Genomic DNA, 15,299 nt, shown 5'->3' with positions numbered 1-15,299 from the left:
AATTCCAAATACAACGTGCTCATCCTCTTTCTCTGAATTAGCATTTATTTTCAAGGTTTAGCAGCAAAGTGTTCAAAATAGTCCAGAATACATAATTATGCAGAAGAGAATTAAAAACAAATCTACAAATTGGTCTTAAAACATGAGGCCCATAAAAGGAAAGTCAATCTTAAAGATAGCTAGAACTCTCTGGAATGCTAATCTAGATAAAGAGACAGAACGATACTGTTGAATTTTTATGGCTGCCTGAGAGAAAATGAACCAACCTGTGTACAGAGCAACAGCACCCACACAGATGCACTCCGGCTCGGCATTAATTTCCTGCTCTAGCTTTTGGAAATAGAGAATCTGAGATTCAAATTCAGAGAGCAAGGGGCTTTTCGTAATAAACATCATAATCGTTTCTTCTTTCTCTTTTTGCCAAATATGATTGTAGCGTTTGAAGCAATCCATAGATGTAATAACTTCCTAGAATACAAATAACAGATTTCTGTTGAGAGGAAAGATGTGAAAATGGATGTATAAGTGAGTATTGCTCGATTGCTGTTGGTTCCCACAAATCTATTAAAATCCACAAAACTGGAATTAGATACATTATGAACACGGTAGGTCAAGAGCAGTAACAACAACCTGTTAGCCTTCCTAGCCAAAAGGAAAGGGGGATAGTTTCTAGAAACTAGAAAAAGAGAGTCCATAAAGACTCTTTTGGACAAGAGCCTCTTGACTGGAGCTGGCCTTTTGTTCAGAAACCGCAGTTCAAAATCATGCCACAGCAAGGTACTATGGAAAAAATCACTCTGAGGTCACTCTCTTCCTCCCCACCCCCCACCACCCCCCAGCATCACCTCCCCCAAGATTCTCCCATTGGTCAAATCTATTGAAAGCCTCTATGGAAATCTATCAATTTGTTCCCAAAGGTCAGAGGGTGGAAATAAGATCTGGAGGGGCAAACATAATATATCCAGCATCAAACTGCACTGGAAGATTGCATGGAATCCCATAAAATGTATAAGCCCATTGGATTAGGATGACATTTGTACAATATTAAATCTTCCCATCCAGGAACACAGTATACCTTTCCAAATCTTCTAATTATTTTAAATTACTTGTTAACTGTTATGGGAATCTTCATAGAGACCTCACACACCCTTTATCATGTATGTTCCTGGGTATTTTTCAATGATATGATTATTGTAAACGGAATTTTTTCCACTGTTTTTATAACTGGTTATGGATGGCATATAAGTTTTAAAAAATTGATTTTTTAATAAACAGTCCTGTTTGCTATAAAGTGTGCCTCTGTGAGGTCAACTGTCTCACTCACATTTGGTAAACTAGAGAAGGATGTCAACATTATGAGGAGGTCACATCAGATGGTATTTTTCCCAGCACTTTGTTCTGTACCAGCTAAAGCAGCAGGCCATGGAGGGGCACAGGCCTTCCACACGACTTTTTCCTTTGGGCCAGTTTGATCACCACTCCCATTTTGAGAATGTTCTTTGCACAGTCCAACCTGATCTTTCTATATTTTATCCTTGTTTCCATAATTCGGCAACTTCAACTGTTTCTCACACCCACCTTTCACCAAGTTTCTTTCATCTTTGATAATAAAGCTCTTTACTTACTACACCATTACTACATGGGTGAATATTTTACTGTGATTGTCATAGTTTTTGTAACTACAAAATTTTCTAGGTTTTGACTGTCTGCCTCAAACCTGTTTTTCTCATAATCCATGTTATAGTAAACATACAACCTTGCAAAAGAGGATTTTTAGGAATATGTTTATTGTATTACAGCAGAAATGACCATAATGATCTTTCAGCTAACGACTTAACTCTCATCGGGCCATTTTTTTTTTTTTAGATTAGCTTGCGGATTTACATGAAGATAATCATCTACAAATAATTAAAGAATTGGCTCCTCATTTCTAATGTATATACCTGTTGGGAATCGACTTTTCTTATTGGCTTATAATTTCAGAGTTACAGCTACATGAGAAAAAATTTTTTAAACCGAGATGGAATTAAAAATGCCATTTTGGGGGGGGAAATATGGCATTACCAACAGCATTCTAAATGGCCCAATCACTTCAGTAAATTTTACCAACCTGTACAAAAAACAAGCAGCTTTACTCCACCACTCCCCACACACAGCTGAAATGTCCCTCACAGTGAGCTTCAGGTTTCATAGCTATTGAGAATTCCCACCCATTAAAATGCACAAAGCTAAGCCTGCCACTACTTATCCCAACCAAACCTATCCCCCGGCTTGGGCTGAGATGTTGACATGCATACCCGGCATGTATTTCAACAGCGTGAAGACATTCATTCACAAGCATATGATGTCTTGAGAATGAATTACAGATTATCAAAGTTGCCTGAAAATGGGTTGAGATTCCAGAATCCTGAGCTCTTTCAACATCCTAGACTTTATAATATTAAGAATATACCCTAACTAAATAAGTTTTAGACTCTCATTTATCTTTTCTGACGTGTCACTCTTTATTAAATTGGAACTTTTTAAAGTGGAGGTAACCCACTGTATGTTAACTATATGGGAATTAAAGTAAAAACTTAATGTCAAGGGGCGCCTGGGTGGCACAGCGGTTAAGCGTCTGCCTTCAGCTCAGGGCATGATCCCAGCGTTCTGGGATCGAGCCCCACATCAGGCTCCTCTGCTATGAGCCTGCTTCTTCCTCTCCCACTCCCCCTGCTTGTGTTCCCTCTCTCGCTGGCTGTCTCTGTCTCTGTCGAATAAATAAATAAAATCTTTAAAAAAAAAAAAAAACTTAATGTCAAAAGTTCTAAAAAAATTAAAAAATAAAAAATAAGGTGGAAGTAACCTAGAGTTTCAAGGAAGAATTGCCTGAACTACATGTGTAGAGCTGTTCTGCTCAAGTTATTTTTCTGCCAAGGTTATTTAGATGGTTCGGTCCAGCTCATCTTTTCAAGGCAGGCAGTGTTGTAAGCTGATGGCTAGCCTATGGATCTGCTGAATGCAGGTCAGATTTACATTCTGATCCAATCAGCTGTGGCAAGAAGAAAAGGGCTGGAATCACAGGATTTTCCATGGTTGAGGCAGAATCACCCAGAAGGGTCCTTGGCTGCAAAGGGCTGGCCATGTCTAGTACGATGACTAAGTGTGTATTTATTCTTCCAGAAACAATTTGTGCATCTCATCAATCCGAAAAAAGTCCTTCGAGTTATTCTAAGTGCCTGAGATTTGCACAGTTCCTTCATATAATATAAACGCAAACGTAACAGAAATAACATAAAGATAAGCATTTTGTTGCCAGCAGTATGCTAATTTCAACTACTATGACTTACCCTTCGATTTTCATAATCATGGATGCTTATATTCAGAGAAAGTAATGAGCTTCATTATTGATTTATTTTAATGTATTTTCCATGATTACTGCAACATTCAAAAATAGATCTGAATGTTTATTATCATTATAGACTACTTACCTTTATCATTTATATGGAGCTTGATAAACTAAGCACTAGATAAGTATTTGTTAAATTGAATTATGTGAACACTGTCCCTAGGGCAAAATTAAATATAGGACCTTTAATATATTAAGAAGGGAAAATTGAAAATGCATAAATGCAAAAGCTTCCAGTTCCCTCAGGAACACATGAAAATTAAACTTAATAATATTTCTTCACATGGTTACAGCAATGGCAGCTTTTCAAAATGTTTTCAAACAAATGAAGCTCATTCTATCAGAACTGACTAACAGAAAAGATGTATTTGCTGAGTGACAACCATTCCCTCAACACTGAGAGACATTTTTAAAGAGTCAACAGGTTTTAGGGGCAATGTGAATATAGATTGTTTTTAAGTAGAAATTGACTTCAGGGTTTTGAATCGTTCTGTAAGAACCGATTCACCTGAACAGAAAAAGGAAAGCTGAGAGAAGAGCAGGTTGGAAGAAAAGTTAACCTGAATTTACACCCCTGTCGAGTATAAGTTTGTACCGATAACACTACTGTTTGCTCTGTTCTCTGTATTATCTTATTTCCAAGTGGCAATACACATAAATTTTCAGCTGATATTTACCTGACTACACAAATATGAAAAACAGACTATAAATCTTATTATGTTTCAAATGATACTAGTCAGTACTGGTATCACTGATTCTCAGGAAGTGAAATGCAACACCAGTTTGCTTTGAAACATATCAAATTTTTTAACGATTAGGTCTATTTGTACTCAATCAGTAAATACATAGGTTTACAGCATTAGAACACAATATGAAACATAGGAATAATTGTTCTTTGTCCCCTTGCAATCTAGGAAGAAAAATCTTTAGTTAAACAAACATTTGCTGAACACATGCCAGGTCCCATAGTTCCCCACCAGAGGCACCATGGTTAAGGCACAGGCTGTTAGGACAAGCTTGTGACCTTCAACCTCGCACAGGAACACACTGTAAAATGCAGGGCTCTGACAGCAAGTCCTTCTGGCATACCTTTTTGGTGGAGTTGATGATTGTGCTAAGCACAGAGACTAATTTCACAATCTCTTTGTTGTCAGACACATTCTTATAATAGTTCCTGGTTTGTACAGGAATGGGTAAGTTTACAGATGCTATCTCAAAGGTATCTAAAAGAAAAAAAAAAAAGGAAAGAGTGAGAGAGAGAAAAAAGTTTATATCAACAGCATAGGGAACATGCTTTAACATGATGAGGGGGATTTCTGAAAAGAAGACATTTCTGTAAAGGAAGAACCTCTGACAGTCTTATCCTTTGTAAAAGCAACTGAAAATGAGGAACATTTGTCAATATCAGTTTTTCAGGACTCTGGACATTAACCACAGCTGGCGATAAGCCGAGTAGTGCTTCTTTATTCCAGAAAAAAATGCTAAAATCGTGGTACCAATAGTGAGTTTCGAGGTGTTTTAACTTCCTTAGGCCCACGGCACCCTCAGTGGCAAAGTGGTCGCCTCGAGAAACACAGCCACAGCCTAGCAGTCACCAAAGGGGCCAGACTGCATTGGGAGCTCCTCAAGAAACCCGAGAATTGTCACTCTTCGACCCATCAGGGAGTTCTCTGGAAAAGCCACATTCAGAGTTTATTGTTACTTGACCTAACTCAGCACTCACTGAGTAGGGGGGTAAAATCCTTATCACCAAAGGCATTTGTTAAAAAACACTCAGCAACAATTAACTTCACGGATGACTGAGACAATGATATTAGTTGAGGCAAACAAGAGGTTGACCAAAAAAATTAAAGACCCGGGGAATGGGATATCCAAAGAGGGCATTGTGAAGCCCTGACCTATCCCTTGGGGCTCTAGAAAGTCATGCATCTGTACAGAGCTATCCACATGCCCAGGAAAGACCTAAAATGCCCCAATCTTTTACTTGGGCCTTATACAATCAAGTAAATAAAAGCTAAGGCAGTATTGAAAACCTCCTGAGCTTTCAGGGTGCTCCAGCAACCATACCATTCCCAGGCAAAGGGTATAAGACTTAACGGTTCAAAGGATTAAGGAAATCTCTGTGCAATCATTAGCTGACCTTCAAACTAACCAACCAGAGACTATAATAGTGCACACCACGGGAAAGACAAATTTTACAGAATTAGTCCAGGAAAGTCAATACAGCCAATAACGAAACAAACAGTAACAACAGACTCTTGTCGGAGGGAAGATTAGCACATTTTCAGAGCTGCCACATTATAATCTTTAAACTATCAAGTTTTGGAGGCCCCTAGGCAGCTCAGTAGGTTAAGCATCTGACTTCAGCTCAGGTCATAATCTCAGGGTCCTGGGATGGAGCCCCATTGGATTCCACGCTCAGCAGCAAGTCTGCTTCTCCCTCTCCCTCTGCCTCTCCCCCTGCTCATGTGCTCGCTCTCTCTCTCTCATAAATAAATAAAATCTTTATAAATAAATAAATACAAACATACATAAATAAATAAATATCAAGTTTTCAACAAAAGTTAAAATGGTAAGCCATGCAAAGATACAGAAAAGCAGGGCCCACATATAGCAACAGTAGTCAATAGAAACTATACATGAGAAAACCCAACTACTGGAATTACTAGACAAAATTTCTATCAGCTGTTATAAAATGTTCAGAGAACAACTGAAAACCCAATTTAAAGAATTAAAGGAAAATGTAAGGATTGTGTCTCACAAAATAGAGAATACCAGTAATGAGACAGAAATACAAAAGAGCCAAATGCAAATTCTGAGGTTGAGAACATAAATGGAATTCACAAGAGAAGCTTGACAGATTTCAGTCTCTAGAAAAAAAAAAAAAAATCAGTAACCTTGAAGGTAATTTTCTTAAGACAGAAGACTAAGTTATTCATTTAGGTATTTCACCTTTTTTAATATCCATGTTTAAGGTTATAAATTTCCCTCTAAGTGCTGTTTTAACTGCATTTCATAAATTTTAGCAATTTCTTTTTTTAACCTTCTTTCGTCATGAAAAAAATATATACATAGCTTTTCATTAAACATTTCTTCTTCACAATTTCGGATATAAGTCATGACTAAGCATATTTTGAGCTTAAAAAATTCTGAATTTTAAACTATTCTAGGAAGTAAAGCTATGTTTCCAAATAATATAAAAATTGAAATTAACACAATAACATATGCTTTTTTGGCTTAAATAAATAATATTGTAAGTTGTGGGTAAAGTTGCTTTGAACTATCTTTATCCTCCTCAGTAACAGACTATTTTAAAGAGGAACTTGCTTCACTTTTTTCTCATGGTTCAGTGATTTATCATGCAGGGGAGACAAGCAATAATTAAAAATTATGTGGGGTCTGTTTTTTGCAGGGTTGCCTTAGAAAGAGTTTACAGGACTAAAGGCAACGTTTAATGTCATTAGCAACATGGATAGCATATGTTCTCTAATTTTACAGAATATAAATGAAAACCATGAATATACAGCAAAAATCACAATATGTCAGCACAACAGGACACATAATGGATTAAAATACAAAACTCTTAAATGTCAGAAAATATTCATTGTGAGGATGACAAGTTTCTCTTTAAACTGTGAGACTGAAGTCCTTCTTATCCACCCCCCCATTCCTAGCATTACAGTGGACCAGAAATCAGTGAGACAGCCACATCTGTGACGTATACACTAAAGACACACGATTTATATTGGAGTCATTAAAAAACATGGATTTTTATAATATATTAACTTAAAACTGGCTTGTAGATTAATATTCCAATCAACACTGAGTTAAGAATTACATGGAGGGAAAAAGTCCATTTGAGCTCCACCAATGTTGGTTTTCAATGAATAGTTAGAAAGAACTAAAGGAACATTCACCTTGAGGTTCATTTTCACCCATTTCAGCATCAGAATCACTGTCTTCATTATTCTGCAAAGCAGCCATTTTTCTCTCCTGCATCTTTTTCTACAAAGTAAAAGGATATTTTTCAGCTCAGTCCCATCCATAAAAGCAGCAGCTTCCATATGAATTGAAGGCTTCATCCCACACCCACCTTGGAGAGCAGCTCACTGCTCCACTGTCTAACCCCTTTGGTGACATTGACGATGCACTCCACGGCTTTGTTCAGCGTCTGCTGTAGGTCCTCCAGGGCAGGGACCATGGCGATGTTGGGAATGGCCAGAGTGATGCCTGCCCGGAAGATGGGTGGGCTGCTCTGCTTCAGCCTAGAGGCATTCTTACTGTCTGAGTTAACACAAAACAGTAAAGACTTACTAATGTAAAATGGGGTTTATTTCCTTTTAAACCAGGAAAATTAAAGCACCTGGAACAATACATAAGAGATACACTATCAGACAAATATATGGGGGACAAATGAAAACTGCGGGGGAACTCATTTTGCTCAATATAACAGCAGTTCAGTGGAACCCAACACATTTTCTACTGATACGGTCTACTCCATAAAAGGCCACCCACTATGTGGATCTGGCTTAATGATATAAACTGTAATCTAAAATACTGCAAATGATGCTGTCCACACACCAGCATGCCAACGAATTAGTTAAATGTAGAATAAGGAAGTGAGGCATGAAGAACAAGAAGAGCTGTCACAATAAGCCAAGGTCAGAACAAATAACCAGTTTGGAATGTCACATAAAACATATGCCTTTTCTACCACCGTGTGTATATAATCCAAACGGGGAGCAGTTAAAGAGTGGAGAAGAAATAAGGCGTAACTCATCATTTACATCCAAGGGACTGTTCAAGTTGCCTATAGGTGTGAGTATCAGCATAGGCATAAATACATAAATGTGAACGTGTGTGTGTGTGTGTGTGTGTGTGTGTGAGTGTAACTTTATAAAGTTGGAAATACCTGTAATATATAAAGTTGGGAAAGACATGTGATTTAATATTCAGCATATCGACCAATGCTTGATAAGTTCTAATACTATCCCTGGGTTAAATAAAAGCACTATCTGGAACTAAAAGCATGGAACTATTGATTCCATGCTACCAATCAAAAATTTCTTCAATGTATCTACTTTTATTCATCTACTTTGAACTATTAGAGACGCTTCCCCTTAAATGCCAATATTCAAAATAGGGTTTATTACCCTATCACTTTGCAATTTTAATTAATAATGTATTTTCATTTTTAATTTAAAATTTAATTTCAGAATATCTCTAGATTGGATGGATTTTTGCGGCTCATCTGGGAAATGCAACATCCATTTCTGAATTGTGCTGTAGAGAAGATGATCATATTAAGAATGAACAAACCGGCTGGAAAGTACTAAATTGATGCAAAAATAGTAAAGAAATGTTCTGCTTTGGAGAGTATGGATTAATAAGATCTACTTCATAGAACTGTTGGGAAAATCAAAATTCATAAAGTATAAACTGACAAGGAGGCTCTCAATAAATGGTGGATTTTTAAAATTCTTAAGAATAACAGGACACACATACACACACAAGTAGCAACCATGTCTAGCCTGCCAGGAGGCAGACTGTGCGGAATTATTACCCCGGAAGTTCGTCGTGTTGGAGGAATGAATCCGCCTGCGGATGGCCTCTAGTGCGTTCCTTGTAACTTTCAGGAGTGCGTCCATGTTTTGGTGGTTGAAATGGGACAGCAGCCCACAGGCTTCCTCCTCTAACACCTCAGTCTCCTTCTTCTTTCTCAGGATTGTTGCCAAAACCGGGAGGCCTGCCGGGGCCTTAAGGGATGATGTCAAGGTGTCAGACTTTCCTTCTTCTCTCTTTGCTGTTACAAGATGAGAAGATTGAGAGAGATGGGGAAAGAGAGAACCATCTACTGCAATTAAAGGGAAGAAAATTAAGATAATTACATGCAAGTTGAATAATACTTAAACATCAGGGGCGCCTGGGTGGCACAGCGGTTAAGCGTCTGCCTTCGGCTCAGGGTGTGATCCCGGCGTTATGGGATCGAGCCCCACATCAGGCTCTTCCACTATGAGCCCGCTTCTTCCTCTCCCACTCCCCCTGCTTGTGTTCCCTCTCTCGCTGGCTGTCTCTATCTCTGTCGAATAAATAAAATCTTAAAAAAAAAAAATACTTAAACATCAGATTTCCTTGAAAGTGCATCCATCAAAGAATAAGAAGAAGAAACTGGGGCACCAGGTGGGCCGATGGAGGCCTCTCCTCCTCCATGTGAGGAAACAGGAGGAGAGACAGGCGCTATGGCTGTAAAAACAAGACCAGACCTCAGGGACCTGGGTTCTGATGCTCTTTCTTCCATCAATAGCCATAAAGCCTTGGGAGAATCACTTTCCTTCCCTGCCTCTCAGTGTCCTCATCTGGCCCACGAAAGGTTTGCTTTAGTGTAGGCAGATGTACTCCAACGGGAATTCTAATCCATCATCCATCCTACTCTACTGATAAGGTACATCCATGTACAGTTTAACAAAAAATAATGGGATGAATGACAATATGCTCAGAATCATAATTTCAGATTTATAAATGTCCTTATAAAATTGGGAGAGTGTTTACAGAAGTGTGAGACCAATCACTACGTAGAAAATGAAATCTTAGTTTTCAATAACGTCCTAGAAAAATAAGACCCTTCCATGACCCCATCTCTTACCCGAACTTTTGTTTTTTGAATCAGCACTATTCACATTAGACACTTTGTCACTTTCTTCTTTGGCTAGAACTTCCACATCCAGCAACATATTTATTAGCTCATTCACTGCTTCCTCCACTAATGAGCTTTTAAAATTTAGTATCTGAGCACCCTTTACACAAAGGTCCTATCAAAAAAAGAACAATTAACACAGTGTCATATTTGTTTGTCTAGCTCTTCACACCACATCACTAACAGTAGTAATGCCACAGATTCAGGATCTAGATGGGATTTTGGCCTCCAACAATCTTGGCCACACCCCTTATGTGAATCCAGGCCAGGCATCCTGTAAAAGAATGCATTAAAGATAGGAAACTGTCTCTCTTTGCAGATGACGTGATACTCTATACGGAAAACCCAAAAGACTCCACCCCTAAACTACTAGAACTGATAGAGCAATTCAGTAATGTGGCTGAGTACAAAATCAATGCTCAGAAATCAGTTGCACTTCTATACACGAGTAATGAGACTGAAGAAAGAGAAATTAGGGAATCCATTCCATTTACAATAGCACCAAAAATCATACGTTATCTCAGAATTAACTTAACCAGAGACGTAAAGGATCTATATTCTAGAAACTNCTAGAAACTATAGATCACTTTTGAAAGATATTGAGGAAGACACAAAAAGATGGAAAAATATTCCATGCTCATGGATCGGAAGAATAAACATAGTTAAAATGTCTCTGCTGGGGTGCCTGGGTGGCTCAGTTGTTAAGCGTCTGCCTTCAGCTCAGGGCGTGATCCCGGAGTTCTGGGATCAAGACCCATGTCAGGCTCTTCAGCTGGGAGCCTGCTTCTTCCTCTCCCATTCCCCCTGCTTGTGTTCCCTCTCTCGCTGGGTGTGTCCCTCTCTCTCAAACAAATAAATAAAATCTTTAAAAAAAAAATGTCTCTGCTACCCAGAGTAATCTATACTTTCAATGCCATCCTGATCAAAATACCAATGACATTTTTCAAAGAACTGGAACAAACAGCCTTTAAATTTGTGTGGAACCAGAAAAGGCCCCAAATCGCCAAGGAATTGTTGAAAAGGAAAAACAAAGCTGGGGGCATCATGTTGCTGGATTTCAAGCAATACTACAAAGCTGTGATCACAAAGACAGCAGGGTACTGGCACAAAAACAGACACATAGACCAATGGAACAGAATAGAGAACCCAGAAATGGACCCTCGGCTCTTTGGGCAACTAATCTTTGATAAAGCAGGAAAAAACATCCGGTGGAAAAAAGACAGTCTCTTCAATAAATGGTGCTGGGAAAATTGGACAGCTACATGCAAAAGAATGAAACTTGACCACTCTCTCACACCATACACAAAAATAAACTCCAAATGGATGAAAGACCTCAATGTGAGACAGGAATCCATCAAAATCCTAGAGGAGAACATAGGCTGCAACCTCTTTGACATCAGCCACAGCAAATTTTTTCATGACACATCTCCAAAGACAAGAGAAACTAAAGAAAAAATGAACTTGTGGGACTTCATCAAGATAAAAAGCTTCTGCACAGCCAAGGAAACANTTATGGGACTTTATCAGGATAAAGAGCTTCTGCACAGCCAAGGAAACAGTCAAAAAAACTAAGAGACAGCCCACGGAATGGGAGAATATATTTGCAAAGGACACCACAGATAAAGGACTGGTATCCAAGATCTACAAAGAACTTCTCAAACTCAATACACGAGAAACAAATAAACAAATCAAAAAAAATGGGCAGAAGATATGAACACACTTTTCCAATGAAGACATACAAATGGCTAACAGACACATGGAAAAATGTTCAAAATCACTAGCCATCAGGGAAATTCAAATCAAAACCACACTGAGATACCACCTTACACCAGTTAGAATGGCAAAGATAGACAAGGCAAGAAACAACAATTGTTGGAGAGGATGTGGAGAAAGGGGATCCCTCCTACATTGTTGGTGGGAATGCAAGTTGGTACAGCCACTCTGGAAAACAGTGTGGAGGTCCCTTAAAAAGTTAAAAATTGAACTACCCTATGACCCAGCCATTGCACTACTGGGTGTTTACCCCAAAGATACAGACGTAGTAAAGAGAAGGGCCATATGCACCCCAATGTTCATAGCTGCATTGTCCACAATAGCCAAATCATGGAAGGAGCCGAGATGCCCTTCAACAGATGACTGGATTAAGAAGCTGTGGTCCATATATACAATGGAATATTACTCAGCCATCAAAAAGAACGATTTCACAACATTTGCAGCAACATGGACAGGACTGGAGGAGATAATGCTAAGTGAAATAAGTCAAGCAGAGAAAGACAATTATCATATGATTTCTCTCATCTATGGAACATAAGAACTAGGATGATCGGTAGGGGAAGAAAGGGATAAAGAAAAGGGGGGTAATCAGAAGGGGGAATGAAACATGAGAGACTATGGACTATGAGAAACAAACTGAAGACTTCAGAGGGGAGGGGGTGGGGGAATGGGATAGACTGGTGATGGGTAGTAAGGAGGGCACGTATTGCATGGTGCACTGGGTGTTATACGCAACTAATGAAGCAGGGAAAGACAATTACCATATGGTTTCACTCATTTATGGAACATAAGAACTATGAAGATTGGTAGGAGAAGAAAGGGAAGACGGAAGGGGGTTACAAAGAAGGGGGAATGAACCATGAGAGACTATAGACTCTGGGAAACAAACTGAGGGCTTCAGAGGGGAGGGGGTGGGGGATCGGGATAGGCCGGTGATGGGTATTAAGGAGGACACGTATTGCACGGTGCACTGGGTGTTATATGCAAGTAATGAATCATGGAACTTTACATCAGAAACTAGGGAGGTACTGTATGGTGACTAACATAACATTATAAAAAATTATTATAAAAAAAAAAAGAACACACTTATCACAATGAGCACTGAGTAACTGTTGACTCACTATATTATACTCCTGAAACTAATGTAACACTGTATAGTATACTTGAATTTAGAAAACAGTAATTGAAAACTAAGAAAAAATGTCCTAAGCAAAATGGCAAGAAAAATATAAAGTTACTAGAAATAAATCTAATAAAAGATTATAAGCCTTAAAGAAAATAAAATAAAGATAGGGAACCAACTGCAACAGCACAGGCAGACCAAAATTACACCTACTTCTCCAACAGTGGGGGAAATACCTCTGAAAGTTCATCAGCAGCCTTTCTTTCCATGAAGAGTTCTTTATTTCACATCAATCTGCTCTAGCCAGCCTTCCTTCTCTCCTCACCTTTGGCAACAAGCCAGAGTCAGCCCCTAATTCACAGATTCCTCTCCCCTCTTGTGAGATTCCGTGTTTCTCAAGAATGAGATTTAACAAGTATAAAGTAATATGATTGCGGCACTGTGATCTTCTGTAGAGATAGACAGATAATAGATGGATAGATGGATGGATGATGGATGGATGGAGATAGAGACAGATGATATAGACAGTCAGTGATTTACCACCTGGTTGGGCAATAAGCCCATGCAATAAAATAGACTCTCTTGGTTGGTCACAGGGTCCAGTCCCTTTCCAAGCCCCACCATTACTCATCTTGAGACTCTTCTAATGTGCTTGTGGACCATCTACTCCAAACGTCAGCTTCATGACTCATTTACCAATGACTTTCACCTCCATTCCACTGCTGCAGGACACATGGCATTTGGTACCATTAACATAGGAACATTCTGATGTGTCCTGAAATAAACTATTAAACTTCTTTACCATCAAATAAAATACAAAGTAAGAACTTCACTCTCAATTCAGAACTTCACCCAACTACCAACCTCCATCCCTAGCCTTGAGACCATTACAAAAAAAAGGTGGGTCGGAGACTGGGTAAGGGATGGGATAGAGTTAGCACCTCCTGGTAATAAGTATAGACTCTGGCACCAAAATTCCTGGGTTCAAGTCCTAACTCTGCATGATTCTGGGAAATTCTTGGTTCCCAATCTGAAAAGTGATAGAACCTACTAGTCTTGGGGAATATTCCATAAGATAACATATGTAAAATACTAGAATAGTGACGGATAAGTACTCAGAAAGCATTTGTTTTTATTACTAGTCAGCAAATCACACATAACCACAAGACCTACATTTGCCAGGCTTGTTCATCTCATTCCACAGAAACCAGCTCCTTGTTCTCTGAGAGATCACTAATATTTTTTTCAAGTCTGTATCTTAAAACCCCTCACTCTACACACTATTTCCTAATGACTTGGTTTCTCACTTCAACCATTCTTTCGCCAATATCTTTACCTCTGTCATTCCCTCAGCCTTCCACTGCCCCACCCAGAAGCCCAACCCATGTGAACCAGGTAACCAACCCTCTCCACTTGCATACACAGGTCAAGGCAATGCAGGAGCCTTGTACTGGGAATTTGTGGTCCTCAAATTCAGTCAGGCCCCTAACACTACCCAGGAATGATTCTACATGACTATAGTCTCATTCCTCTACCAGGCCCCGTATCAGCTGTATCCTCAAATCCTTGTGTCTCAAATCTTTACACCATCCTCTTCCACATACTCAGCTAATGACCTTGATTTCCATAGCACAAAGCAAATGACACAGGGACTCACCCAACTCCCTGACCCCATGCCCTCACCCAGAAGACAAACTGGCTTCCATCATTAACCCCTTTTCCTCCTTTTTCAGTAATGCAATATTTCCCCTTCTGTTTAAGAATAATTACACAACCTGAGGTCTAAATCACAGACTCCCCTCCTTCCCCGGATACCATGCTTATTAACCATTCCCATTCTCCTTCCCCCTCAGCATAAAAACATACTAGATGAACACCAGTGCAACATCTTCCTCTTCCTCCGACTACCATAATAAGTTTCTGCCTCAGGGCCTTTGCACTTTCTGTTCCTTTTGCCTGGAATTCTCTTCCTAGCGTTATTCCCATGGCTTGCTCCCTCACTTCCTCTGCTCAGATGTAATCACAGAAGTTATCCCTGCCCATAAAGATAAATCACAACTCTGTCAGATACTCCTTTACTTCATTACCCTCTTAATTTTTTTCCATTGAGCTTATCACCACCTGACTTCTTGTTTTCTTGGCTTTTTTGTTTGTTTGCTCTTCCGTATCCTGCACTTGAAAAGGGCTCCATGAAGGCAGGGAGTTCATCTATTTTTTTTCACAGCTGTATCCCCAAGCAGTGGTTTACATAGAAGCACCATAAAAATTGTTGAAGAATAAATGAATTATAAAAAGTAAACAAGGGATTTGGGAAAGCACTC

At 39.1% G+C, this 15,299-nt stretch overlaps 1 protein-coding gene across 1 annotated transcript in view; it reads right to left on the bottom strand.

Moving 5' to 3' along the window:
* DNAH5 (dynein axonemal heavy chain 5) overlaps nt 1–15,299 on the bottom strand; it is a 278,502-nt gene that overhangs the window by 155,204 nt on the left and 107,999 nt on the right. Inside the window, exons 18-23 of the mRNA XM_034657084.1 lie at nt 10,032–10,197; nt 8,952–9,191; nt 7,482–7,672; nt 7,306–7,393; nt 4,478–4,611; nt 267–468 (exon numbers count right to left, since the gene is read on the bottom strand). Of these exons, the coding sequence (XP_034512975.1) occupies nt 267–468; nt 4,478–4,611; nt 7,306–7,393; nt 7,482–7,672; nt 8,952–9,191; nt 10,032–10,197 (1,021 nt within the window). The remainder of the gene's footprint in view (nt 1–266; nt 469–4,477; nt 4,612–7,305; nt 7,394–7,481; nt 7,673–8,951; nt 9,192–10,031; nt 10,198–15,299) is intronic.

This window comes from Ailuropoda melanoleuca, chromosome 3 (genome assembly GCF_002007445.2).
Source record: "Ailuropoda melanoleuca isolate Jingjing chromosome 3, ASM200744v2, whole genome shotgun sequence".
Taxonomy (NCBI): Eukaryota; Metazoa; Chordata; class Mammalia; order Carnivora; family Ursidae; genus Ailuropoda; species Ailuropoda melanoleuca.
This window is presented reverse-complemented; position numbering and strand designations above follow the sequence as displayed.